The sequence below is a fragment of the Aulostomus chinensis genome, chromosome 16 (genome assembly GCF_037954235.1).
Source record: "Aulostomus chinensis isolate RoL2024-O1b breed Wild chromosome 16, RoL_Achi_v1.0, whole genome shotgun sequence".
Lineage (NCBI taxonomy): Eukaryota > Metazoa > Chordata > Actinopteri > Syngnathiformes > Aulostomidae > Aulostomus > Aulostomus chinensis.
Window position 1 is genome coordinate 7,808,626 of NC_141335.1, and position 25,856 is coordinate 7,834,481.

The 25,856-nt window shown below is 39.6% G+C and overlaps 1 protein-coding gene across 6 annotated transcripts in view; it reads left to right on the top strand.

Annotated features, from left to right (window-relative positions):
* The window catches only part of ryr2b (ryanodine receptor 2b (cardiac)), a 176,394-nt gene that overhangs the window by 11,101 nt on the left and 139,437 nt on the right, over nucleotides 1-25,856 (top strand). For all 6 annotated transcript variants that reach the window (XR_015109326.1, XM_086179632.1, XM_086179631.1 and 3 more), the window contains 43 exons: nucleotides 1,900-2,141; nucleotides 3,007-3,199; nucleotides 3,344-3,563; nucleotides 3,693-3,797; nucleotides 4,388-4,491; nucleotides 4,576-4,659; nucleotides 4,849-5,008; nucleotides 5,196-5,343; nucleotides 5,592-5,800; nucleotides 6,707-6,881; nucleotides 6,969-7,177; nucleotides 7,330-7,516; nucleotides 7,840-7,972; nucleotides 8,142-8,256; nucleotides 8,369-8,529; nucleotides 8,755-8,914; nucleotides 9,060-9,146; nucleotides 9,580-9,806; nucleotides 9,923-10,136; nucleotides 10,218-10,820; nucleotides 11,350-11,550; nucleotides 11,704-11,815; nucleotides 11,945-12,085; nucleotides 12,429-12,705; nucleotides 12,816-12,930; nucleotides 13,170-13,302; nucleotides 14,389-14,492; nucleotides 14,632-14,767; nucleotides 15,349-15,535; nucleotides 16,950-17,058; nucleotides 17,536-17,656; nucleotides 19,079-19,248; nucleotides 19,576-19,796; nucleotides 20,294-20,384; nucleotides 20,467-20,607; nucleotides 21,813-21,970; nucleotides 22,155-22,233; nucleotides 22,472-22,561; nucleotides 22,921-23,058; nucleotides 23,986-24,063; nucleotides 24,809-24,884; nucleotides 24,992-25,112; nucleotides 25,398-25,513. Coding sequence is in view for 5 of the 6 variants with exons in the window: in XM_086179632.1 (XP_086035758.1) it covers nucleotides 1,900-2,141; nucleotides 3,007-3,199; nucleotides 3,344-3,563; nucleotides 3,693-3,797; nucleotides 4,388-4,491; nucleotides 4,576-4,659; nucleotides 4,849-5,008; nucleotides 5,196-5,343; nucleotides 5,592-5,800; nucleotides 6,707-6,881; nucleotides 6,969-7,177; nucleotides 7,330-7,516; nucleotides 7,840-7,972; nucleotides 8,142-8,256; nucleotides 8,369-8,529; nucleotides 8,755-8,914; nucleotides 9,060-9,146; nucleotides 9,580-9,806; nucleotides 9,923-10,136; nucleotides 10,218-10,820; nucleotides 11,350-11,550; nucleotides 11,704-11,815; nucleotides 11,945-12,085; nucleotides 12,429-12,705; nucleotides 12,816-12,930; nucleotides 13,170-13,302; nucleotides 14,389-14,492; nucleotides 14,632-14,767; nucleotides 15,349-15,535; nucleotides 16,950-17,058; nucleotides 17,536-17,656; nucleotides 19,079-19,248; nucleotides 19,576-19,796; nucleotides 20,294-20,384; nucleotides 20,467-20,607; nucleotides 21,813-21,970; nucleotides 22,155-22,233; nucleotides 22,472-22,561; nucleotides 22,921-23,058; nucleotides 23,986-24,063; nucleotides 24,809-24,884; nucleotides 24,992-25,112; nucleotides 25,398-25,513 (6,851 nt within the window). In the remaining variant the exon portion in view is untranslated. The remainder of the gene's footprint in view (nucleotides 1-1,899; nucleotides 2,142-3,006; nucleotides 3,200-3,343; nucleotides 3,564-3,692; nucleotides 3,798-4,387; nucleotides 4,492-4,575; nucleotides 4,660-4,848; nucleotides 5,009-5,195; nucleotides 5,344-5,591; nucleotides 5,801-6,706; nucleotides 6,882-6,968; nucleotides 7,178-7,329; nucleotides 7,517-7,839; nucleotides 7,973-8,141; nucleotides 8,257-8,368; nucleotides 8,530-8,754; nucleotides 8,915-9,059; nucleotides 9,147-9,579; nucleotides 9,807-9,922; nucleotides 10,137-10,217; nucleotides 10,821-11,349; nucleotides 11,551-11,703; nucleotides 11,816-11,944; nucleotides 12,086-12,428; nucleotides 12,706-12,815; nucleotides 12,931-13,169; nucleotides 13,303-14,388; nucleotides 14,493-14,631; nucleotides 14,768-15,348; nucleotides 15,536-16,949; nucleotides 17,059-17,535; nucleotides 17,657-19,078; nucleotides 19,249-19,575; nucleotides 19,797-20,293; nucleotides 20,385-20,466; nucleotides 20,608-21,812; nucleotides 21,971-22,154; nucleotides 22,234-22,471; nucleotides 22,562-22,920; nucleotides 23,059-23,985; nucleotides 24,064-24,808; nucleotides 24,885-24,991; nucleotides 25,113-25,397; nucleotides 25,514-25,856) is intronic.

Genomic DNA, 25,856 nt, shown 5'->3' on the forward strand with positions numbered 1-25,856 from the left:
ACTTGTTTTAACTTGTCTTCTGCAGCATCAAATCACTCAACAGGGTGTCCGGGCCGGTCCAGTCTAGTTTTCCAGTTGATTCAGCTTGACAAATTGACACAGACAGAACCAAAATACGTGGGGAATGAGGGTTATCGTTCATCTTTCACAGCAGTCTCAAAATTGGTCTCTTCCCACCTCCAGCACAGTACTCTCATGCGTTTGTATCTCTACTACAAAGACCCACCTACTTGTTCCATTCAGGCATAAAGTCTGCCATTTTGGTACTGAGGCACAGTTAAATGACGGACGTAAAACTGGTGTGTGGAGTACATCTCTCCCATCTTGTGTTTCCTCTCTTAGGGAAAGGCACTGAATGAGGGCTTTCTCATGCTCACTCATGAATTCCTTTAGCCAAATGGAATTTGTCAATGTAGAGATCTCCCTGTTGCATGCTCTGGAATACTTGAAGGTTTCTGTTTGTAATCATGTCCACAGCCTTGATATTAGAATTCCTTGAGATTTTTCTTCACCATGGCTCTCACCGTTTCTCTATTATACTTGAGTTAATGATGAATTATTTCTGATTATCTCTTCATTTGCGCCACCATATTTGTTGGTTTGAATAGACCATCAGACCAGTGATACTGATGTCAGAGCAAAACATGTCCTATGGCCTCATCCTCCTCTTAAAGAGTCTGTCAAACAATGTTGATGCTTCCCAATATATATTTACTTGATCAAATTGACGCATAATGCATGAATGTCTTCTTAGATGATGCATGTTCCCACTCTGACATTTAGTAAATACACACAAGTGTTTTAACCTGGAACTTGACCAAATCATCTGATGTTTATGTTCTTATGATTACAATATCGAGAGTGTGTGAAATAAGTCATTTAGTTGGGCTCTACCATTTTAGATTTAAGATTTGTTCTTGGAGAATGCATGCCTCCACCTAGTTGTACTCAGCCAAACCTGATATAAATAATAAATGCCATTTTTCATGATATTAAACACATCTGCAACACAATTGAATGGATTTCTTCCTTGGCTAATGCTATGACCGTCCGTGAAGTTTTATGAAATTCAGCCATATGTTATTGCATAATCCTCTCGTATGCAGCACGGATGAGCAAGTTAATCTAAATACATTTAGCCAGTTTCATCATATTTCATGTTTTTTTTTTTTGCCAGTCTCATCTTGTAGGTAGCTTCCATTTCATTTTCCTGTTGAAGTCCCCCCCCCCCATCTACCCTTTCTTTCTCAATAGCTGCCTTCTTTTATCATGATTCTCTCTATCAGCAGCCAATTTTCTTCCTTGGGCCTTAAAGCTTATTTAGTTCTATATTCTTCACACCTGCTCGATCCATTCCCCAGCATTCTCTGTCTTTCACCGCAAGCCATTTCTCATTCTATCTTTTCTTTGTGTTCAATTAAATGCCTCACTGCTACATTTGCTTTTGTTCCCCTTTTTATCTCAGCATTTTTTTCCCCCTTTGTCTCGTCACTTCACATCAAATTTAGTAAATTCTTCCAGATGTTTCCTTCCATATTTGTATTTTTCATTATTTATTCTGGTCTCTTTTGTGTGTCCTTGGGTCTGTTCTCACATCTCTGTCCCCATTACTTCTTGTCAGTCGGTTAGTGTCACTTTGCAATCTCTGGCATTTATACTCCAGATGCTGTGTTTGCTGGGCTGTTAAATCAAGGAACCTATTTGCAATTTACTTTTCCACTCAACTCTCCATCTCAATGTCTCTCATATGTCTACAACATACATTTCTTTACATTATTCTTTACATTTTTCTTTACAAAGACATTATCATGACACTACAACTTTATAATCAGACCAAAATCTGACCAAATCAGCGACAAGTAAAGCACTCACTGATTTTACTCTTTTGTGTCTCCAAAGCTTACGACCAAACATCTTCCTGGCTACGGGGGAAGATTCAGCCCAGCATCGGAGGTGGTATTATGAGTTGGTTGTGGATCATGTAGACCCCTTCCTCACATCTGAACCAACACACCTGCGTGTCGGCTGGGCTTGCACTGAGGGCTACAGGCCCAGGCTGACAGGAGGGGAGGGCTGGGGCGGAAACGGGGTGGGAGATGACCTTTGCTCCTACGGATTTGATGGGCTGCACCTCTGGTCAGGTGAGGTTGAGTGCATATCAGACATACTAGATGTAGTGTATCGTACAAGTACAAGATTCACCCACTGAATTGTGATTGCTTGTTCACCTATTTCAGTATTCAGCTCAAGCATTTTGCTGATCATCATTTTATTGTTCACTCATACATTTACTCAGATGTAAATGCCTCTGGAACAGCACACCAAAATATGTTTTATTCCATTTCTTTTCACAAACTAACCAATGCATAATCAAATGAAAGACAGGTTCAAGAAAGAAAACACACTTGAGTATTAATTCAGTATACTTTTGGAGACAAATATAATTATTTAGAACTGTAAAAAAAACCCATCAAATTCAGATTTGATTCATAAAAGATTTATAATATTTCTGAAACAAAACAACAAAGAAATTAAAATATGTTTCCTAATTTGAAGATGTTGAAGGGACTACATCTCAGCAACCAATGAAATAGCAGGAATGGTTATGGGTCAGCGACATTTAATTATCCAGAGATCCAGGGAGGAACAAATTATTGTTTGTTCTTTTAAGCTGGCACAGAAGGAGATTGGAGGTGCTGATAATAAATCAACAGCGGCAGCAACAATTGGCTCAATTCAGAAATTAGGAAAACTAACATGTATATTGTGTTTTAATCTTGTACCATATGGGAAAGTATTTGCTTAAAGTATGACAAAACAGATTAGATCTGATTTAATAATGTCAGGTTTAAAAAAAAAAAAAAGTGTTCTTATACTGTAAATGTGAGAATGAAAGACAACCACCATCTGGGAAATATGTGGCGTTCTCATCGATCATTTCAGGTGTCAGGGTTTTAATTCAATAAAGAAAAATCCCCCAAAAAGTATTTGTCTTGTGAATTTCAGGCTGCGTGGCACGCAGAGTGAGCTCTCCCTATCCTCATCTGCTAAAAGATGATGACGTGGTTAGCTGCTGCCTTGACCTCTCAGCCCTCTGCATCTCCTTCCGGGTCAACGGTCTACCTGTGCAGGGTATGCTGGAGAACTTCAGTGCGGAAGGACTTCTTCATCCTGCTGTCAGCTTCTCTGCTGGGGTCAAGTTAGTCGTGAAGATCTTTTTGATTGTCCCATGGTCATCATTCATAACATGAGCTAATAATCCTTTCAGGTGTCTCGTTGGCTATTGATTTTGTACAGTAAACTCTAATGAGGCATTTTTTTATGGTTTATTTCTTGAAACAAGGGTTCGCTTTCTGTTTGGGGGAAAACACGGAGAGTTTCGATTCCTTCCTCCCCCCGGCTTTGCTCCGTGCTGTGAGGCACTGCTTCCTAGAGTCAAGCTGAATGTAGAACCATGTCATAAGTACATCTTGGATCATGGAGATTGGAAACGCGAGCTCATTGGTCCCTTAGTGCCTGTAAATCCAGTTACCTTCACCCCCATACCAGTAGACATCAGCAAGGTAAAAACCAGAATACAGTTATTTCTGTTATCAAGAGAGATTATTGAAACCTTTGTTAGATATTCAACAATTTATCACTTCATACTGGAATGTATTTACATTTACATAATTTTTGTATTACTGTTACAGGTGGAATTGCCGCACCAAATGGAGGATATCCGAGAAAAAATGGCTGAGAATACCCATGAGCTCTGGGTAATGGACATGATTGAGCTTGGATGGACACATGGAACTGTGAGGAAAAAGAACAACGCCAACATATTTTGTGCATTGACTTTGTAAGAAAGTAGAACCATCTAAAGATTCCTGACTGATAACCTCTATGATCTAACTCTTGGGCAAGGATGATACATTTTCAACTCTTCAGTGTTTATACCGATTCAGTTTATATTGTGTTTCTGCAAGCATTAAAATGTGATACAAGAATTTATTTTGATTTTGTTTGCTTCTTAAATACAAGAGCATGGAGTTAAATCCTTTAATTTGAGAACGCGCAAATGTGAACCTTCAAATCAAAATACATCACATATGAACTTGGAAGTTGTTCTTGCCAAACCCTGGACATCATATGAATTTGGTATATACAATATACAGTTGAATAAAAAAATATATCTTTCTGAATTTTAAAGTAAACTTAACATTTAGTTCTAACTGCTCACTGGGCTCGTACTTGAGTCTCTACAAGCAAAGACTTATACATAAAATAAATAATTGCACCATGTCAATTTGGGAATAAAAAATGTTTCACGACACTTAAGAGGAAGAATCAGGATGCAGCTTGCTTCAGCTTTGCTTGCAAAGTGAAGAAAATTTTCATCAAACAGGTGCGAGACGAGGGGAAGAGACATGAACCGTGTCTGGTGGAGTTCTCCAAGCTGCCGGAGCAGGAGAGGAACCACAGTCTTCAAGTAGCACAGAACACACTCAGGTGAGCTCTGTCATCGCTTCAGTTTCTGCATTCTTTCATACACATGTTCTACTTAAACAAGTCTTTTCTTTGTTTTCCTTGAAGGACTCTTCTTGCTTTTGGTTTCCACATCGGTTTAACTGACAGCCATGCTGAGGGGACGGTAGAATACACAAGACTTTCCACCAAGTATGTCTTATTCGTGGTTATGTTTAAAAGCATCTTTCATGGAGCTGTTGCAGATAAGGCACATTGCATTCCCTTTGGCATGTTTGTCTTGACCTTATCCCTCAATACTTTTACAATATCACACACCACATCATTGTCCAATAAACGACAACAGACACACACACATCCAATTTGTATTCTATGTCTTAGGTATGAGCTACCAAGCGGCTACAGACCGGCCCCAGTCGATCTGAGCCGAGTTTCCTTGAGTCCAGCCCATGAGGAAGTGATTAAGTTGTTGGCAGAAAACGATCACAACGTCTGGGCCAGAGAGCGTATCAAGCAGGGGTGGACCTACGGGGCCCAGCAGGTTTATATTGTGGGCTGTACATTTAAAGGATGGCATTTGAAGATGTCTTTTCATGTAGCCTTAGTTTGGAGTATTTTTGGATTGAGTAAAAATCATAGATGAGGAAAAATATTCCCACCAACACCCTCTTGATAGCCCAAACACTAATACTGTTTCTCATTTTTGTGCTCCGAATGTTTAATTTTAGGATGTGAAAAGCAAACGGAGCCCAAACCTTGTGCCTTACAGCCTCCTTGATGAAAGGAGCAGGAAACTGAGCAGAAAGGGTGTTAGAGAGGCTGTCTGCACCCTGCTTGCCTATGGTTACAGCTTGGAGAACCTCAAACAGGAACATCGTATGTCTCAAAGCCCTGCTACTCTGCTGAGTTGCAGCTTAGTCCATGATCTTTCGTTTATTGTAAACAGCAGCAGCTAATGAATTTATGGAGAGATAGTATCACGGCTGCAAAGCATCAGTTCCTGTGTATTATTACTGTATTAATGTTATATATAATTTAACGTGAATATTACTATAAGACATTGATTAATGAAAATTTATGTTTTATTTTAGAGGATAAATTGTTTTTTTTCTTGGCTTTTGAAGGCGTACTATCAAAGCCACATCTCTCCTCTGCTGAGAAGTGCAGAGTGTTCAGACCAGAAAAATCGTTCGCAGTGACCCAGGGGAAGTGGTACTTTGAATTTGAAATGGTAACTGAGGGGAATATGAGAGTTGGCTGGGTGCGACCAGGCTGCACCCCCGATAAAGAGCTTGGCTCAGATGACCAGGCTTATGTCTTTGATGGATATGAGGTGAGATATTTAAATTTTACAGTCACATTATCAGTGATATTAAAACTGCACAAAGCTTTAATCACAGCAGGAAGCCCCAGTGTCAGTTTAAACTTTTTTCATAACAGACCGAGAGTGTATTGAAAAAACATGTTCTCACAGTGAGACATTTCTTGGTTTACTCAAATCAAAATCCAGTAGGACTGGTTTGAATAAAAAGTAAAAATCGGCGTACTAATCGGTGTGTGCTAGCTGTTTAATCATTATTGCTGCTGAGGGATGTCTCGGAGAGCAGCCAGCCAGCAGAGAGGCGGCACTAGGCTCATGTTTGATATTGGCAATTAATGAGAAGTTTTGGATTTAATCGGATAAACTTTCCAATGAAATATCCAACATCTCGTGGCTCGGAGGTAGAGTGGCTGTCTAGCAATTGAAGGATCGCTGGTTCAATCCTCACTTCCTCGGGTGACCATGTCGAAATATCCTTGAGAAAGATACTGAACTCCTAATTGCTCCTGATGGCCCTCCAATGTCAGCTGGGATAGTCTCCAGCCGCCGCCGCTCCCCCCCCCCCCCCCCCCCTTACTGGGTGAGTGGTATAGAAAATGGACGGATGGATGGATATCAAACATCTACTTTACACAAGTTTCTGTCCAGGCAATGTCACCCTAATTCACCCTGGTGCTAAGATATGCCAGCTGGACTTTTTCCAAACTATATCAAATCAGTAGATTAAAAAAAAAAAGGTCATTAAACTACGTATAAATTGAGCAAAGCCACTGTAATCTTCACATCTGAATCAGAAGATGGTTTTAAACAACAAATCATACGATCCGTGAGCTGTGAGGTGTGATTCTTCTGGCTCTCCTCTATGTGAGATGTTTAGCTCTCTCTACTTTTCTGTCTAACTCATTCTGTTACTTTCAGGCTCAGTGGTATCATCAGGGCGGTGAGCCCCTGGGACATGTATGGCAGAGAGGGGACGTAGTGGGTTGCTTGTTGGACTTGACTGAACACACCATGATGGTCACGCTCAACGGAGAGGTGCTGTTTAATGACAAAGGATCAGAGCTGGCTGCCAAGGACTTTGATATACACAACGGTTTGGAAGTTCTTGACTCCATACAGAACATTGTCCAGACTTATTCTTTGCCTGTTAAGCTGAGAGATAGTTTCCTGTATCCCCCAGGATTTTTGCCTGTGGTCAGTGTTGGCGTGAACCAGATGGGGAGACTGAACCTGGGCCGTCAGGTGGACTCACTGCAGTACTTCACTGTGTGTGGTCAACAGGAGGGTTATGAGCCTTTTGCTGTCAACATGGCCAGAGAGCCAGCCTTGTGGATGAGTTGGAAACAGCCTCAGTTCACCTCAATACTACCTGATGATCAGAACTTACAGGTTGTTGTGTATAGTTAATCAGCTTCCTTTAATTATTTGGTCTAACTTTTCGTGTTTGATGAAGTTTAATGCATTATTTATATATCTTGGGCTCATTGCTCGTAGAAATGATTGATGTTGATGTTTGGTATCTTATCTAAATCTCATTCAAGGTCATTAGAGTCAGTGGCTCAACTGATTCTTTATCCAGCCTGAGGGTTTCTCAGCAGATGGTGGCCCACCATGGAGCAGGCAGTGAAATGGGCTTTTACCGGCTCAGCATGTCCATTGAATGCGCTGCTGTCCTTACCAGGCCTATTGGAGGCGTGCTTCCAGTGGCCTCCAACTCTCTCTCCCCAGGTTCTGGTCATGTTCCATCATATCAGAAAGTTAGCCACAGAGGACTTTGGAAAAGGCACATTAAGGATTTGTTATATTTACCACAAGTGAAAAGAGCAAATTTTACATACTGCTTTACATCTAACATGAAAATTAACAGCTGTTGCAAGATGAAAATTGAGTGAAATAATGAGTTTGTGAGATCTGGAGCTACCCAAGTCTTCCTTGCGGTTACCCAGATTATTCACCATCCAGATTACTTATTTTAATGTCATGACCTTGATGAGTTGCTCTTGTTAATCTCCCCAGGGACGTTCTGTAATTAATTCCTGTTGTCCTCTCAGGAAGGAAAGAGCAGGAGGAGGTGGACTCTGACTTTGAAATACTGAGGAAGTCAGCTCACAACTTTGGTGGATCAAGAGATGAGCTCAACCACAAGGATCATAGCCATGACAAGACGTCAAGATTGAAACAACGGTAGTTTACAACTAAGCACAAAAGCAGGAACATTTGTTTCAGTTGGGATACTTTCTTCTGGATAATAATATCTCCTATGTATTTGTTTGCCAGGTTTCTAAATGGGAAAAAAAATAGTGTATTTGAACTAAATTACTCCATTTCAAGTTACCGTGTTATGTTTGCTAAGGTTCCTGCTGAAGAGAACAAAACCAGGCCTGGTCAGCAGAGACTCTTCTGCACGGCTTCTTGAAGATGTCGTAGTTGACAAAGATAACAGTGATCACCTTATCCAGAGCTCGAGAGTAAGACCTTAATATTATCATGATCTCATCTCCTCAAAACCAATGCTTTTTCAAACATGTACGCAACAGTACAAACTCTGAGCAGCGACACTTGCTGATCTCTGTGTTTCAGTATTACTACTCAGTGAGGGTTCTTCCTGGCCAGGAGCCTTTCAATGTGTGGGTTGGCTGGGTGACCTCTGATTTTCATCAAAATGTCACAACGTTTGACACTGACGATGTCCAGACTGTGACCGTCACCCTTGGAGATGAAAGTGGAAAAGTCCAGGAAAGGTTAGTGTGTCAGAGCAATTTATTTATCGTTAGCAGCTATTCAAATGCTGAATGCATTCAGAGGAGTTGCTGCCTGCTGCCATTATTCAGCCTTCACACACAAACCACGTCACGAAATTGCACCTTACTGTGTCTCATGCCTTATATTTAGCGATGCCTCTTTTGAGTTTCATTGCAAATTAGCAACCAGCTGCCTACTAATCATAATCCAAACCACTTTCACAGTGTGAAGCGTTGTAACTGTTACATGGTTTGTGCCGGTGAGGCCACAGGCCTGTCTCAGAGTCGGAGAAGTGCGGGGTTGGAAATTGGCTGTTTAATTGACACAGCTACTGGGCTGCTCACCTTCACCTCCAGTGGAGTCGAGATGGCCACTTTCTACCAAGTAAGACTGTTTTGGTTCTGTTTTTTTTCCGTATATAACTATTTATTTTATCATCATGTATCAATGTCACATTTCCAGTAATCACAGTATATGGTTGACATGTTTCATTATTAAATTGAGGTTTTAATGTTTCATCCCGTGTCAGGTGGAAGCCAGCACAAAGCTGTTTCCAGCTGTTTTTGTCAAACCCACCACCATGAACATGTTCCAGTTTGAACTGGGAAGCATAAAGGTAAAATATTCAGTTATGAAACATGTAAATGACTGGAAGAATCTTGTGTTCTTACCTTTTTCAGTTAATACAATAAAAAGCAGCATTTTGAAGACGTTTAGACATGCTGTTGTGGCCATATCATAATTGAACCCAGAGGCAATTCTTTTTAGAGCACATATTACTACTTGTTGTTCCGTTTTCATTCTGTTAAATATATGGGGTCAAAAATATAATGAGCTGTTTACCATCAAGTGAAGTAGTCTTTGATAGGTCATTTTGCAGTCTGTCAGTGGAACTATGCAAACGGTTACATTTGAAAACGCATACATTTAGCAGCGATGTACAATGAGCTTGCAGCTTGGTTTAGCATTGAGAAGTTTCTGCTCCGTGAACTGTTCATTTTCAGTATATTTTGTGCACATTTTTTATGTTAGTCTTCCTATGTACCCAGAATGCAATGCCCCTGTCAGCTGGGTTGCTTCGCAGCCAGAGGAGGAATGCCACGCCTCAGTGCCCACCTAGGTTTCAGGTCCAGTATCTGAGCCCAGTTTTGTGGACCCGCATACCGGACACTACATTGAAGGTGTTGGTAGATCAACCAGATGAGCCTCACGGTTGGAGAGTCCAATGTTTTGAGCCTGTCCAAGTAATGACCCTTCAGATCCCTGACGAAAACAGGTCAGAGATCAGAAACAAATGTAGCATTTGCAAGTACATTGCATGTACTACTGGTTGTAAACTACAGCTTATGTTTATTCTTGTCTTTTCTTTATTTCCTCATGACAAATGTCCAGATGCGTGGACATTTTGGAGCTTTCCGAGCTTGATGACCTCTTGACTTTTCAGTATCACACCCTCCTTCTCTATTGCTCTCTATGCACTCTTGGCAACACGAGAGTGTGTCATGCCATCTGCAGTCACGTGGACCAGGCCCAGCTCCTTCATGCCATTCAGGATCCCTACCTCCCAGGCACCCTCCGCTCTGCATTCTATCAGCTTCTTATCCAGGTGTTTGTTTTTTGAAGGTCAAGTTTTTATTTGGAGCCTTCAGTCTTTGGTGGCTAAATAATTTTGTTTTTATTTTTTAAGGTTCACTTTAGCAGTCACACTGCTGCATGCCTGATGATGAACCATGAATACGTCGTGCCTATGACGGACCAGACCAGAGATATCACTCTTTATTCCAGTCCTGTAAATGGGGAAAATGGTCAACCTCTTCTAGGCATACCAAGCATGACTTGTAGCACATCCCTCAAACCACGGATGCATTTCTCCATTCCCTGTTTTGTAAGGAGAAATGGATGGGAAATAGAGTGTATTGAAAGCCCAGAAATCCCGCTGGACATCTTGAAGAACCTGACAGTGGAGATGGTGAGTGCAGGGGTGTCAGCTGTGGATCAAGGTGTGAGGGACCCTGTAGGAGGCAGCATAGAGCTTCTGCTGGTTCCCCTTATTAGACTCTTCTTTACCTTACTGGTAATGGGGATTGTGGGTGATGAAGACCTGGGTAAAGTTGTAAAACTGATAGAACCTGGAAGCTACTGCAGAAGTGGTGAAGACCCTAAGCAGGGAGAGGAAGATGATGATGTCAGTGATGATGAAAAAGAAGAGCAAGGGGGCAACAGAAAGGAAGACGAAGCTCTTAAGGAGGGACTACTTGAAATGAAGCTACCAGAAGCTGTCAAACTTGAGGTGAACAAATAAATCGATTACTTGTTTCTTTTTCTTTTCCCTTTGGTTTTTGGTCATGAAATGTTTTTTTGTGCACGACAGGTTTCTGTAAGACTAAATCGAGGATTACAAAAATCCTTCTTTGCTTAAGAACATTTCCTGAACAAGGCCCAGGGATCTCCGCCCGGAGCTTGTTTTTCTTTTTAGATATGTGTTTTTCTTTTTATCTGCTAGCTGGATTATACAAAAACTACTGAACTGAATTTTAATTAAATTTTGTGGAGTTACAAAGCATGACATTTTGGGTCTGATCCGAAGGTTGCTGTTTACACTTTATTTAACATTTGACATTTCATTAATTTGTCAGGAAATACAACATGAAGCGTATTTACAGTGAAAATATCTATTAATTTGGTTGGAATTTATGTTGATCCCATTTAAAACGTCATTTGAGTGAGTGCGTCTTCGCCCTGGTGGAGGAATGCACATTGCCTCTCTTTTTTTGAAAACGGTGATAACTAATCAAATATTTATACATTTCTCTCTCTAGCTCTGCCATCTGCTGTCTTACCTGTGTGATTGCCAGGTGCGCCACAAGGTAGAAGCTGTGGTTGCCTTCGCTGACAATTTTGTGGGTCGGCTCCAGGAGAACCAGCATTTTCGTTACAATCAGGTCATGCAGGCGCTTCACATGTCTGCTGCCCTCACTGCCCGCAAGACCAAGGAGTTCCGGTCACCCCCACAAGAACAGGTTAAATGTGATTACAGTAAATTATTGTTCACAAAATGGAAAAATCACTCATTGTTAATCAGATAATTGAGGGTATACAAGCACTTGATCATATTATTAAATCAGCAGAGCCATCATTTTTCAGAAGGTAAAAATGACATAACCTCTCTTCAGATCAACATGCTGCTGAGATTCCGAGAGAGCGAACAGCAAGAGGTCTGTCCGTGTCCAGAAGAGATCCAGCAACTCCTACAAGACTTCCATCAGCTTCTCAACATGCATTGTGGTTGGATCCCTGTTTATCTTCAAGTGGTTCATTATTAGTCCCCACTGAGCCTGTAGAATATGAAAAAGCTCTGAGCTGATACTTGCCATGATTATCACGCGGGGAACCATATTTTGTGATTTTGTGCAGGGATTGACTTGGACGGTGACTCAGAGGAAGAGGAAGACGCAGAGGTGTCTGTTAAAGATCGACTTCTCAGTCTGGTGGTCAGAGTTCTTGGCCTGAAGAGGACACCTTTGAAAGGGGAGGAGTGTAAACCACAGAGTTACAGTAAGTACATCTTAAACATGCTGTGAAATAAAACTGAGAGGAGCGGCAGAGAATATTTGATGCATTTGATTCCCTTGATAAAAAATATCCATAATAGCTGCTTTCAGCTAGTAATTAATGGGAAATGCCAAATATAAACATCCTCTCAAGGATATTTGTTTGATTAGGCAAGTGACTAATTGATGCAAACAAGTTCATGAAATTGAAGATAAATTCATAAAAAAGTACGATTAATAAAAGAATCTGAAAAAACATTTCCTCATTCATGCTACTATACATTTTAGCTAACACTGTTTAAGGTTTGTGATCCTGTATTTTCCCCCTCCTCTATCTTCTTTTTCAGAGTCCCTCAAAATGTTGATCTCTAAGACGATGTTGCGCTGGGCTCAAGAGACAGAGATGGAGGACCCTGGACTGGTTCGGGCTATCTTCTCATTGTTGCACCGCCAATATCAGGGTCTTGGGGGCCAAATGGCAGCCCCCCTCTCTAAAGCCTATACAATCAGCCAAGTTTCAGTAGAGGACACAATGACTTTGCTGTCCTCCCTTGGCCAAATTCGTTCCCTACTCAGTGTCCGGATGGGTAAAGAAGAGGAGAGGCTGATGATCAGAAGACTGGGGTGAGAGCAGATTATGGTGGGATTGTGTAATTTCATTTAAAAGATTATCCCAAAGTTTAAAAAATAATCTGATTTTTTTCATCATTTTGGGAATGACCCCTTCCATACAGAGACATCATGAATAATACAGTTTTCTACCAGCACCCTGACCTAATGAGAGCATTGGGGATGCATGAAACAGTGATGGAGGTGATGGTCAATGTTCTTGGAGAAGGGGAATCAAAGGTGAGATTAATTCAATTTGATATTGATGTTTGGGCGAAAATGTTCAAGATGAAGAACGGGTCATTAGCTGTTGCTCAAGTGAGTTCATTAAGTGTTCTTGTGGTAATTCAAAAGCCAATATATGAGCAGCCATGTGCATTCCAACTGACATCACCCATGAAAGCATGTTATTTTGTAAAATCTTTACCCTGTCACTTACGTTTACATTTTTATTAAACGTATGTGTTTACTTCGAACAGGAAATTTCCTTTCCAAAGATGGTGGCCGGCTGCTGTCGATTCCTTTGTTATTTTTGCCGCATCAGCCGTCACAATCAGGGAGCCTTGTTTGATCATCTCCGCTACCTTCTGGAAAACAGCAGCGTTGGACTTGGTACATCTCATTCAGAATACACTGTGATACATTAAAATTAAGTAGCATGCTATTACACTGTCTATTAGCTTTTTGAATGGGGTATATATATTCATATATATGTGTTTGTGTATGTGTATCGCATTTATCAAGACATAGTTTGAATTGCTACTGAGGCAATTGTGTTGTAATTATTGTGTTATTATTACTTGAAATTGTACGTGTGTGTGTGTGTGTGTCAGTGAAGGGATGCCCAAATGATCCTGGACTGTGAACAGTTTATAGATGTCACCTAAATGTCACCACCAACTGGAACAGAGCCTACTCCATTTACATTACCAGTCCCACTGTGTGAGGGCAGGAGGCGATGGCATGTTAAGAAGCTCACAATGACCTGTGAGAGTGAGCTGATCAGGAGGTGACGTCAGCTGGATGGTGTTAGCCTGTAGTGGTGCAGAGTATGATTTGACATCTCTTTCTCCCTCAGACATGCCCTGAAACATGCTGGGGGGTTTTTTTGTGTCTTTTTTTTTTAAAGTTTATTCAGCTTATTAGCTGTTGTCCACTCTTGGAGTCACTTAAACAAAAACAACAACAAAAAGTACACTACAAAGATTTGAAAAAGCAAAATCGAAAGCAAGCTAAGGTTAGCTGCTACCTGCCCTGTGAGCAATAACATAAATTGTTTTGAATGAATTGAATGACACTGATTTAACAAAACATATTTTCAACCTTGTAAAGTTAACGTCTCAGGTGCACTGTAGGAAAATTCCTTCAAATTAAGTGTATTTACAAAAGGGTCAACTTTCGCACGTCCCAATGTTAGTCAAGGCAAATTGCTTTTGTATAGTCCAAAATTAACAATCACTTTTTGCCTCAGAGGGCTTTACAATCTGTAAAAGGCATGACAGATATTCAGTAAAAAAAAAACAAAAACACTTTTGGATCACTTGTTGTGAATTCAATTTCAGGGGCTGTAAGTAAATTGTGAAGTTAATTACCTCACAACCTGCCTCTTGGGAGTTTGTTACAGCCTGTCACCATGACAGGAAACTCCTACAACCTGACAGTATATGTGTGTCTGTGTTTTATGCCTCCATCCCTTAGCTTCACCATCCATGCGTGGGGCCACTCCTCTGGATGTGGCAGCGGCCTCTGTTATGGATAATAACGAACTGGCACTAGCGTTGAGGGAACCTGATCTAGAGAAGGTGAGTTCTTCTGAGTAAGGCAGTGTTTGATCGGTCTCACCACCCACACAACTACACCTTGTGACGTGTAAGCAGATGAAACCTTATCATTTCTGCTGCGATAACTCTTACTAATGCTGTAATCTAATCAAATGTCAAGGTGGTGCAGTACCTTGCTGGCTGTGGTCTCAAGAGCTGCCCAATGCTAGTGGCTAGAGGCTATCCTGACATCGGATGGAACCCTGTGGAGGGAGAACGCTATCTGGATTTTCTACGCTTTGCTGTCTTCTGCAATGGTTGCTGGCTAGATAAGATCTTGTGATGGCTTTGATTACAAAATAAAACACAAATTTTCCTTTTGTCCCTTAAAATTATGAAGCCTTCAGCTTTAACATTTAACGAAAATTTTTCAATGACCATATTACATGTCTCATGTATCCAGTTATATGTTTGACTGATGATAACCCATTTAGAGCCTTTTATCACTTCTGTGACTTGTTTAAATATTTGTGGCGGTGCTTGAAAACCGCTTTAAGTAGGGCAAGAGGGTGCATCATCTCATGCTCCCAGTTTAGTAAGCTATTTGCAATAGAGGTAATCACTGTTTTTCTACTATTGATTTTATACTGTGAAGCGGTGCACAGAAGGCATCAGTTCAAATTGCCTTTGAGGGTGTTGACAGTTCAGCCAGATTGCTTTGGCTTTCTGTTCTTCGGATTTTGGCTGTACCTCTCTCCTTTTATAATGAGCTGAGCATACTGTATATGAAAATATCATTTTTCTATTGATTTCTTTGGTCTGGTGTCACACTCAGTGTTGATGTTTTCTGTCTTGGTAGATTTGGGAGGCATAAAATGTGTGTGTTCCTTGACCACAGGGGAAAGTGTAGAGGAGAATGCTTATGTGGTGTTGAGGTTGCTGATCAGACGTCCGGAGTGTTTTGGTCCTGCACTGCGAGGCGATGGAGGAAACGGCCTTCTAGCAGCGATGGAAGGAGCCATTAGAATATCAGAGGAAACTTCTATGGACGGACCTTGCATCACTCACCAGTCCAACAGAACACTGTCAGAGTTTTGAAAACTTGATTTTTCTAAATGTGTTTTCATGGAGACAGAATTTCATTTCTCAGAATCGGTTCACCCACACGGCTCCATTGTACATAACTTTAATTATGCAGGTGGAAAATTGATTTACTATCATAAATGCCTTTTACATGACGAGGTTGGACAGCAATTTTCAGCACGTTACAAAATTCTTTACCTGCAGGGTAATTAATTTTCCAGAGTTTTCCCAATACTCTGGTCAGCTAAAGATTGCGACATTATGAGCAATTAAATGTTTTAGCGCACAATAGTTTAGTAAGTGGTGGTGAGGAGCTATGAAAATGCCCATACATACATATATCTATGTATATATGTATGTATTTATATATGTATGTATATATATACACATATATATGTAATGTGTGTATATGTGTATATATATGTGTATTTATGTATATATATATATATATGTGTGTATATATGTGTATATATGTATGTGTATATATATGTATGTATATATGTATATATATGTATGTGTATATATGTGTATATATGTATGTGTATATATATGTATGTATATATATGTGTATATATGTATGTGTGTATATATGTATGTGTGTATATATGTATGTATATATATGTGTATATATATGTGTATATATATGTGTGTATATATATGTGTATATATATGTGTGTATATATATGTATGTATATATGTGTGTATATATATGTATGTATATATGTGTGTATATATATGTATGTATATATGTGTGTGTATATATATGTATGTATATATGTGTGTATATATATGTATGTATATATGTGTGTATATATATGTATGTATATATGTGTGTATATATATGTATGTATATATGTGTGTATATATATGTATGTATATATGTGTGTATATATATGTATGTATATATGTGTGTATATATGTATGTATATATGTGTGTATATATATGTATGTATATATGTGTGTATATATATGTATGTATATATGTGTGTATATATATGTATGTATATATGTGTGTATATATATGTATGTATATATGTGTGTATATATATGTATGTATATGTGTATATATATGTATGTGTATTTATATGTGTATATATATGTATGTGTATTTATATGTGTATGTGTATTTATATGTATATGTGTATTTATATGTATATGTATATATATATATGTATATGTATATATATATATATGTATATGTATATGTAAATACAGACTTATGTATGTGTCGTGTGTGTAAAATTGTAACTGTAAGACCATCCAGCAGTGTATATTAACATATTGACATTTAATCAAACAGAAAGTACAAGAAAGACTTTCTTTCAAGAATAATGGGCTATTTTAATAGACCATAAAACTATAATCTGGTCAGGATACTTGGTGACAGAATTCAAACACTCTCTCTCTCTCTAACAGGGATATGCTCCAGGACCATGATGATGACCTCATTCATATGGGGCACGCCATCATGACCTTCTACTCGGCACTTATTGACTTGCTTGGGCGCTGTGCTCCAGAGATTCAAGTGAGTGCTTTCATGGTCTTCAGCAGCCCTTCAGCATCAATACAACACTCATGTCTCCCAAAGCTGCCATGGCTTTTAAGGACTCTTTTACCCAGAATGCAACATTTACCAGCGGTTTCTTCTAGGCACTTGTATGTGATGTGAAATAGCTGTTGAAAGACTTTTTTTCCCCAAAGTTAGCGGTTGACAGCAGAAATATGATTTTTTTGTTGTTGTATACTTCAAACACAAGGATAATAAAAAGTGCTTAAAAAAAAAAGGCTTTAACATATGAGGGTACACAAAAATGGTATGAAACAAAGATAGTGGAACATTTTTTTTCTAATACGAGTATAACGTTTCCATAAAATGTCAGTTCATGTAAGTTTTCTAAACGGTTGGGACTAGAAAGACTCATGTTCCGTATAAGATGCCCTGTATTTTCATTTGAGCTATACACCACCAGCAAGGATATACTGTATTTCTGAAATGTTACAGTTGATTCACGGAGGCAAAGGAGAAGCCATCCGCATCCGTGCCATTCTGAGGTCGCTCATTCCCCTTCAGGATCTTGAGGGAGTCATCAGCATCTCCTTTCAAATCCCCTCAGTGTCAAAAGGTCAGATGAGCCTCTCATCTCAATGCACAAACACTTTGATTGGATACTGGCTGCATTTCACATTCAGATGATTTAGAAATGTTAAATGGGTATTACAGGCACAGATTTTCCTTCACCACCACTCTGTCTCTTTGACTGGAATGTCACATCACCTTACTGTTTGAGTCTGAGTTGCTGATACCATTTCTTATTTTTTTGGTATTTTATTATGTTCTTTATTTTTTCAGTCTTTATGATTAAAAAGACAGCAGAACTGAATGAGCAAAAATTTCAGTCCTACAAATTTATGAAACGACCATTAACTTAGCCATTGACATTGTAGAGGAATTTTGTGTGATGAAGGAACTCGTCAGACACAAGAAACAGCCTGGAGACTCAGAGGTGGCTTACACTGCACACTTCAATGGAGGCCCACACCAGATGTACAGGGTTTTCTGTGTGAAGAGGTTGAGTCAGCTCCCCCAGAACAACTGAGTTGTACCCCTCGTAAACAGTCACACTAGGGATGTCGGACGCTCCCAGTAAAACCAAATTGGAACATCCGGCACAATGTGACCTTCACACTGTCTAAACACAGCTATGCATCAGGATAACGCTGGCGTCGTAAGCGTCAGCTTTACTATCAGCGAGTATTCTAACAATGAATTTACGAATATAAAAGAACTTCTGGAAGACTCCACAGGTTCACTCCCAGCCCAAGGTCAAGGCCCAGGGTCACATCAGCTCTTATCCTTACAGATGAATTATGAGGATAAGACCAAGAAAGTTAAAAAAATAGATGAAATTCCTTATCAGATATCAGCATATAAAAACTTATCTCTGCTGTCTGTGAATGCCATCTTCTTAGCCGATAGCGCAACGGCAGTCAACAAGGCCAAGATCTTAGGGTAACCATATCTAGACAATGAATTTTCATCCATAATGAAAAGCTTTAATTCATACTGTCTTCAAGAATTATTTTCTGCTTCTATGTCAATAGAATATGAGGCATTATAATATCCTATTGCTATGTTCTCTTTTTGTGCTGCTGACCCTTACAGTTCATTGTCTGTAACTCTCCTGCTGATTTTTATTTTGTGTTATTTTGGGCAAAAGCAAATAGTGAAATGTCCCATAAATATTTGTGATTTTTTTTTTTTTTAATCTCATGAGGCAAATATGCTTTGGTTGAAACCAAAAATCCAGTCATTATTGTATTATTGCTGTCTAGAATATTTTCTTAAAGATAGTGTGAATAGGTTTAGCGTCTGAAGCAACTAGTTAGGATGCTTGCACCCTGGAGTAGAGGAAACCTTGGTGAGACATGAAAATACACAAAAGCTTACTTCTCTCCAGCTCTGGTAAGATTCTTCAAAAACCAGAAAGACAGCACATCAAAATGCTCCATATACAGCTGAACATGTTTATAATTTGTCCTTTCAGATGGTACGATCGTGGAGGCTGATTTAGCTACGGTGTTCTCCCCAGACCACAAGGCAGCTATGGTTCTGTTCCTCGATCGGGTTTATGGCATCGAGACCCAGAGTTTTCTTATTCACTTACTAGAAGTTGGCTTTCTGCCTGACCTTCAGACGGCCGTCTCTCTTGACACTGTAAGCAGAGAAAGTTTTACTTACTTTTGCCCCATTACAGAAATTCAGTGTAGTATTGAAGTGTAGTGACCTATGACTTTGTATTGATCGCAGCTGCTCTCCATCACCAATACAGAAATAACCACTGCCACCCTTTGTTCATCTATATATTATCATTTCATGCAGAATTCAAGTGTTTTATTTTCCTCAAAATTTGAAATGGGTTTTTGTTTTTTATTCTGAGGAAACATAATTAGAAATGTTCCTTCGCGGTCACAGTTTTATCCCTTTAGCTCAGCTTAGTTAATTGGACTCTGTGTGTGACTGTGACCTTCTTGCTCTCTGCAGGTTGACTTTGGATCCACTGACATGGCCTTGGCCCTCAACAGATACTTATGCTCAGCTGTGCTTCCCCTCCTTACCAAATGTTCAGAACTCTTCTGTGGATTAAAGGACCATTCCTTGCTGGTGGATTCTCTCATCCAGGCAATATATAGCCTCTCCAGGGCTTCAAGCTTGACCAAAGCTCAGAGAGACACCATTGAAGAATGTTTGTTGGCTGTTTGCAGGTAGGAATTTGAGTTGATGTAGTGAAACAACCCACAGAGTTACTACAAAGTTGTCATCTTTAGATCAACTATGGGTTTGTATCTTTTCTCTGACTAGATTAAATTTGTTCTCTGCATCCTGCTACCGTTGTACTGTATGAGTTATAGCATAGTAGGCCTCCTATTTCAAATGTTCTCACTGTTATTTTGTTGCTTGACCAAATCCCAGTGCACTGAAAAACAAACTGGGAGACAGCAGCAACAGACTGTTAAGCGATGCAGACACATCACTGCAGTATCCCCCCTCATTATATTTAATGAATCCCAATAAAGCTCATTTTTGCCTAATTTAGATATAATTTACCCAATAAATGAAAATGTTAATCTAATCAACATCTTGCCTACGGTATCGTCTCAGTTATACTTGTCAGTCTGTAATGACATGATTCATTGTGTGTGTATGTTAGTTTATGGGTTGTGTGTCCGTGTGTAATTCGTTAGTCATTTGGTGTCCTCAGTAAACTCCAGCCATCCATGATGCAGCCTCTTCTTCGACGACTCGTCTTTGATGTTCCTAATCTCACAAACCACAGCAAGATGCCACTAAAGGTAGCTACAAAAAAATGAAAATATATCAATGCACCAACATTTTGCCACTTGGTTGAGTTTTGTCTCCACTTTGCTCTACCAGCTCTTGACCAGTCACTATGAGCAGAGGTGGAAGTACTACTCACTAACTGGAGGGCAGGGAGAACATGGATTGGCCTCAGAAGAGGAGCTCCACTTATCTCGGAAGTTGTTCTGGGGGGTGTTTGAAGCTTTGACAAAGAAGGTAAAACTGCAACAATTTTTGTGATAACTCTCAAGCAACTTTTAAAAGGATTTTCATGATTTAAAACAATTTCCAAAGAGCCTCCAAAGACTAAAGCTCGATTTATGTTAGGTTACATCGTAGGTACACATATCTGCGATGCAGACAACAGCTGTGAATGTTCTGCTTCTCAGCTCTTTTCAGCATTCATTTTTTCCCCTAAATAAATGGAACTGCATTTCAACCACCGCTCACTCAGTTTCAGATATCATTGTTTGAAATACGCAGCACATTGGGAGAGAAGTTCTGCTGCCAACTAGTGTTTTGGTGATGTAAATGCGGCTTGGCACCGCTTTGTAGGAAAGCTCAGTTATGGCATAGACTTGGACAAAGACTTGTTTTAGGATGATGTAACACACTTGACATTAATTTTTTATGTCCTGGTATGAAACCTCCCTCCTTTAAAGAGACTTGTTGGAAATGATGAGAGACGTAATCATTAACTGAAGCGTCTTTGATTTCAGTGTAAACACGCACCGGTGTGTTTCTGACAGACTCTTATCTGTCTCGTTCACAACCTGGAAACATCAAAGAACTGGGTTCATCAGGTCATCCCAGTCTCACATCTGGCCCACATCAAACGGCTGCAGAAGCCAAGCCCACACTGAGTATTACGCTTGAGTAGCTTCGTGGGATAATACATTATGTATAACATTGTGTAGGTGTACAGAATTCCACTTGATCTACTATGTTTACGCTAAGTCTGCTTTGCATTTATGTGAAACGTGTTTTTCCCTGCATTTGTTTGCTTTACGAAAAATCTACCAGGCTGATTTTCATTAAATTTGGTGGAGGGTTAAAGCATGAGCCAAGAAAGAAGCCTTTACATTTTAGCTCCGATCACATTAATTTAGCAAAAACTGGCTTTTGCATTAGTTTTGGTGGAAGCTCTACAGATTACACCCGTAGTTAAAAGTGATGTGGACATAAATGATGCGCAATCACTGTATTCCTTTCTGACTTTTTTAATGGGCAGATAGAGTTCTTGTATGGGATCAGTTGATCTTTGCAGCCTCTTCAGTAATTGGAAAACGTGTTTGGCGTTCTTGTTTTGTTCCATTTTATCTAGTCTTCTCTCTGCTCATGTACATCCCATGGCTCTCTCATTTCCTTCCTTCCTCCCACTCACGGTCTCCTCTTGTCCTCTTCTGTCTCCTACTCTATAGCCGTATGAGCCACAGTTATTAAAGCTGTGTGTTCAGTGTCTGGCTGCAATGGCTAAGGCCCTGCCCCCTGACCACATGGACCCCACCTGCATGACTGAGAAAAAAACCTCCATGGATATGGACGGACACTTCGACCCCCAGCCTGTAGATACTTCCCAGTAAGACTCTGACCAGGGATCTTTATTGCTGGTGGACAAAATTGTACTTTATTTATTTTTGATATATCTAAAGAACATTGTAGATGAAGTTGACTAGGTGACAAGTGCCATATTTAAAACTAAGTGTCTGTTCTAGCTGAATGCAGCTCTATCCAGTGATGCATGATTTCTTTCCCTCCACCAGTATGTCTGTGCCTGAGAGGCTGGAGCTCGTAGTGAACAAATATGCTGAGCATACTCATGAGAAGTGGTCGCTGGATAAGGTAATATATCATTAAAAAGTCCTGAAATGTGAGTGTGCAGTTTAATTTGACAAATTAGAGTTTGTGAAAAGTAACCCTGGTTAGGACTGAACCCCTAGGAATAAATTTCCAAGACTTTTTTTTTTTTTTTTTTTTTGGGCATGAGGGAAACATTTAGGTATGATGTGTTTGAGCTTATATGTTGATGTCTGCATTTTTTTGTGTTATTTCTTGTGAATATGTCTGTTGTCTTTGTCAGTTTGCCAATGGCTGGGTTCACGGGGAGCAACTATGTGAGAACACCAAGGTTCACCCTCTTCTAAAGCCATACAGAGCTCTGAATGAAAAGGTAGAGTGTGTGTGTGTGTGTGTGTGTGTGTGTGTGTGTGTGTAGGTGAGATAGAGAGAGGGAGGGAGGAAGGAAGAGTGGAAGAATGAATGTGCTTCAGCAAAGAAAACCCAGAACAGACAAATTTCAGAGGCACATGAATACCCAATAAGGTGTATGCAATATAAAAAATTAAATGGCCTCTATTCGTGGTCTTTGAATTATTACCTCTATGAATTATTACTTTTTTTACGGTGCACATTGTACACAGTGGACAACACACTCTTCAAGTTTCTGAGTTATCGAAATCTTTCAAAAAATATTTTTCTTCTCTCTTTCAATTTAGTTGAGTTTTACTTGTGGATGATTTTTATTTCTAGGACAAGGAGGCATACCGCTGGTCCATTAAGGAGACTATAAAGAGTATGCTGGCCTTTGGGTGGACTGTAGAACGGACTAAAGAAGGCGATCCATTCGGCTTGCATACCTGCACACGTAGAATCTCTCAGTCTGGGCAGGTATGAGTGTTAGAGATCATTTTCTCCAGCAAATCTGGGGTCATCTGAGGTGTGAGCCCCTCAACAGGTTAGGGCTCCTCTTTGGCTTCCAAGTTCAATCCCTCTGCTAGAGAACTTGTACATTTGACTCTAGTTTTTACTGCACCTCCATGTAAAAACAAAAAAGGCTTTCCAGTCATGTTTTTTATCAGCTATGGAATATCACCAAAATCCAATCAGTTCTGTCATTCACTGACAGAGATTTATTTTAGTATGTCTGGACTATTTCAGCCAAAAGTCTGTTTATTCTCTGATACTTGTACAAAATGCTGCTAGAAACAAGGTTTTGTAACTGGTTCCGATAAAAGTGACTATTGCACTGTTCTTGCATTTGCTGCACCATCAGTTTTGACATACTTTCGATCATTAAGGCTGGTTTGGCATCATCGCTATCTCCAATCTTGGAACTTGGAGTAAATCTCTTGTCTTGACTAAAAACCAAAGGGTAATTTGTTGCTTGACCCCCCCTCCAGACCTTGGAATGACCCTCCTTAGGAGTGCTGATGCTTTTATCTTTGGTTTTGCTTACTTTTCAGAAATTCTTATTTGCAAGTCTCCCTTTTATCCTTGACACCAATTGATACAGTTTCTCTTTTCCCTTTGTCTTTTAAATGCTTTCATCTGTTTTTTGTATGCGCAGCAATTTTCTGACTCTGTTTTTTGTTTCTGTTAAGAAAGTTTTAATTTATACTGTCAGACACAGTTAACACAGCAGCTATTTGAACTGTTTACTTTGCTTCTTGTCAATTTTCATGGGGAACAAGTTTGTGATTTTATTTTGTCTTCCAATCAGAATGGTCTTTTTCACAATTAGACTTCATTAGTAAAAATGTATACAACTGTCTTTTACATGATTCTGTGAATTAAATAAACAACAATTTGTTCTAGTTATCTTTTGAGGGAGCATCAACCTTCAGCCCCAAACCAATGGACATGAGCAGCATCACCCTATCATGGGATCAGTGTGTAAGTGATTATATTTTTTCATACTCACAAACTCTTGTTCTCCTTGATCAGCCGATCCATGATCAGGTGAAATGTTAATGAGGGGTTAATGCTTTGTGCCGTGTATTCTTCATCAAAATAATCAATTTTTTTGTTTTTGTTTTACACGTCAAGAGGGATAGCCTGAGAGATTTTGTTTATCTCTTTATGGAGCTCATATTGATTCCAATATTATACAAAAATAAGATGTATATTACTTTTAATTATATTATATGCACGACCCATTACCTGGAGTGTTTCATCATTTTTTTGTTTTTACTAATATGCCATTTATAATGGCATTAAAGCACATTTTCTGCCTTATGAACTGTAAAATACAACTTTTCACTTCACCAATATACATACAGACTCTGATAAATGTGTGAGAGTCAGTGAATCAGTCAGACTCCAGTTAGGATTTGTCCGATTATGCAATCATTTTTGTGCTATAGATTGCTGTTGTAGGCGTTACCTGTTCAGACGTAAATATATAACTTTGTCTTAAACAGCTCGGTGTTCCCTGAAGTGTGAAAAGTGAATAAGTGACCCCTCTGTCACTCACTTCGTATCAGGGCTGTGTAAATATGTCGGTGCAGTAGGTCTGTGTGCTCCTGGTATATTAGGAGACTGTCTACTTGTAATGTTTTTGTTTACCATTTAAACAAACTACTGCTTCAGACATGTGACCACATGAACACAGATGGTTTTTTTTTCGTCTTTACTTTAGGCTATGGCTGAAAAGTTGGCAGAAAACTATCACAACGCCTGGGCCAAGAGAAAGAAAGTTGAACTTGAGAGTAAAGGTGCAGTATTAACTATTCATTCTTATATTTCATTCCTCTCCAATCCTAGAGCACAAAGAATATTCCACAAAATTGTATGTTGCTTGACCCTTTTGTCTCCTCTGGAGGACGGGGCCATTCGATGCTTGTGCCCTATGATACCCTGACTGCAAAGGAGAAGACCACATTCAGGCAACGAGCCCAGGATGTGCTCAAGTTCCTTCAGCTCAATGGCTACACAGTATGGAGGTGAGCAAACCGAGGGCTTATGTTTGCAGAAGGACAAACAGACAAGCATGAAATGGGTACTAAATAAGTCTCGGTGGTACTGCTCTCGCTATACAGCAGGCTTTATAACAAACACACCCCAGTCCTTTTCTAACTTTAGTATACTAAAGAACCCAAACTGAAAAACGGCACAATATCAAATCTTTTCTGGTAAAATACATCAGCACAATCTTTTAAATTACAGCTAATTGTTCTTTGGACTGTTTGGTTTTACTGACCCTGTTTCACTTTTCTCTCTTTCTACAGAGATCGGAAGACAGCAGAGACAGATTTTCCAGCCTTAGCCAACAGCTTTGGCTACACTCTCCTGCAGCGATTGTTGTCTTACACTGAGGAGGCCCAAGAGCACATGTTGGAGCTGGGTAACCGTATTGTGTTCAGTGAATGTTGAATAGAAATAGATAAAGCTTGAATTTCATAAATAGAGTAGATCTCCCTCTGTAAATAGCCCACGCTGAAATAAACTTTTATCAGGATCCTCATATTGTTGATTGAAAGTGGCAAATAAACCAAACTAGAATCTGCTCAGTGATACAGATCTGCCTGAAAATGTATTAGGGAGTTTCATGTAAACTGGACTAGTGGTTTTGGGGTAATCACTTTAAAACACCAATCAAATTATGTTTGAGGTAATCATTTAAAATGAAACACCCGCGTCAGTTGATCCTTGACCTATACATCCAAAAGTACATTGACCTTATCTAC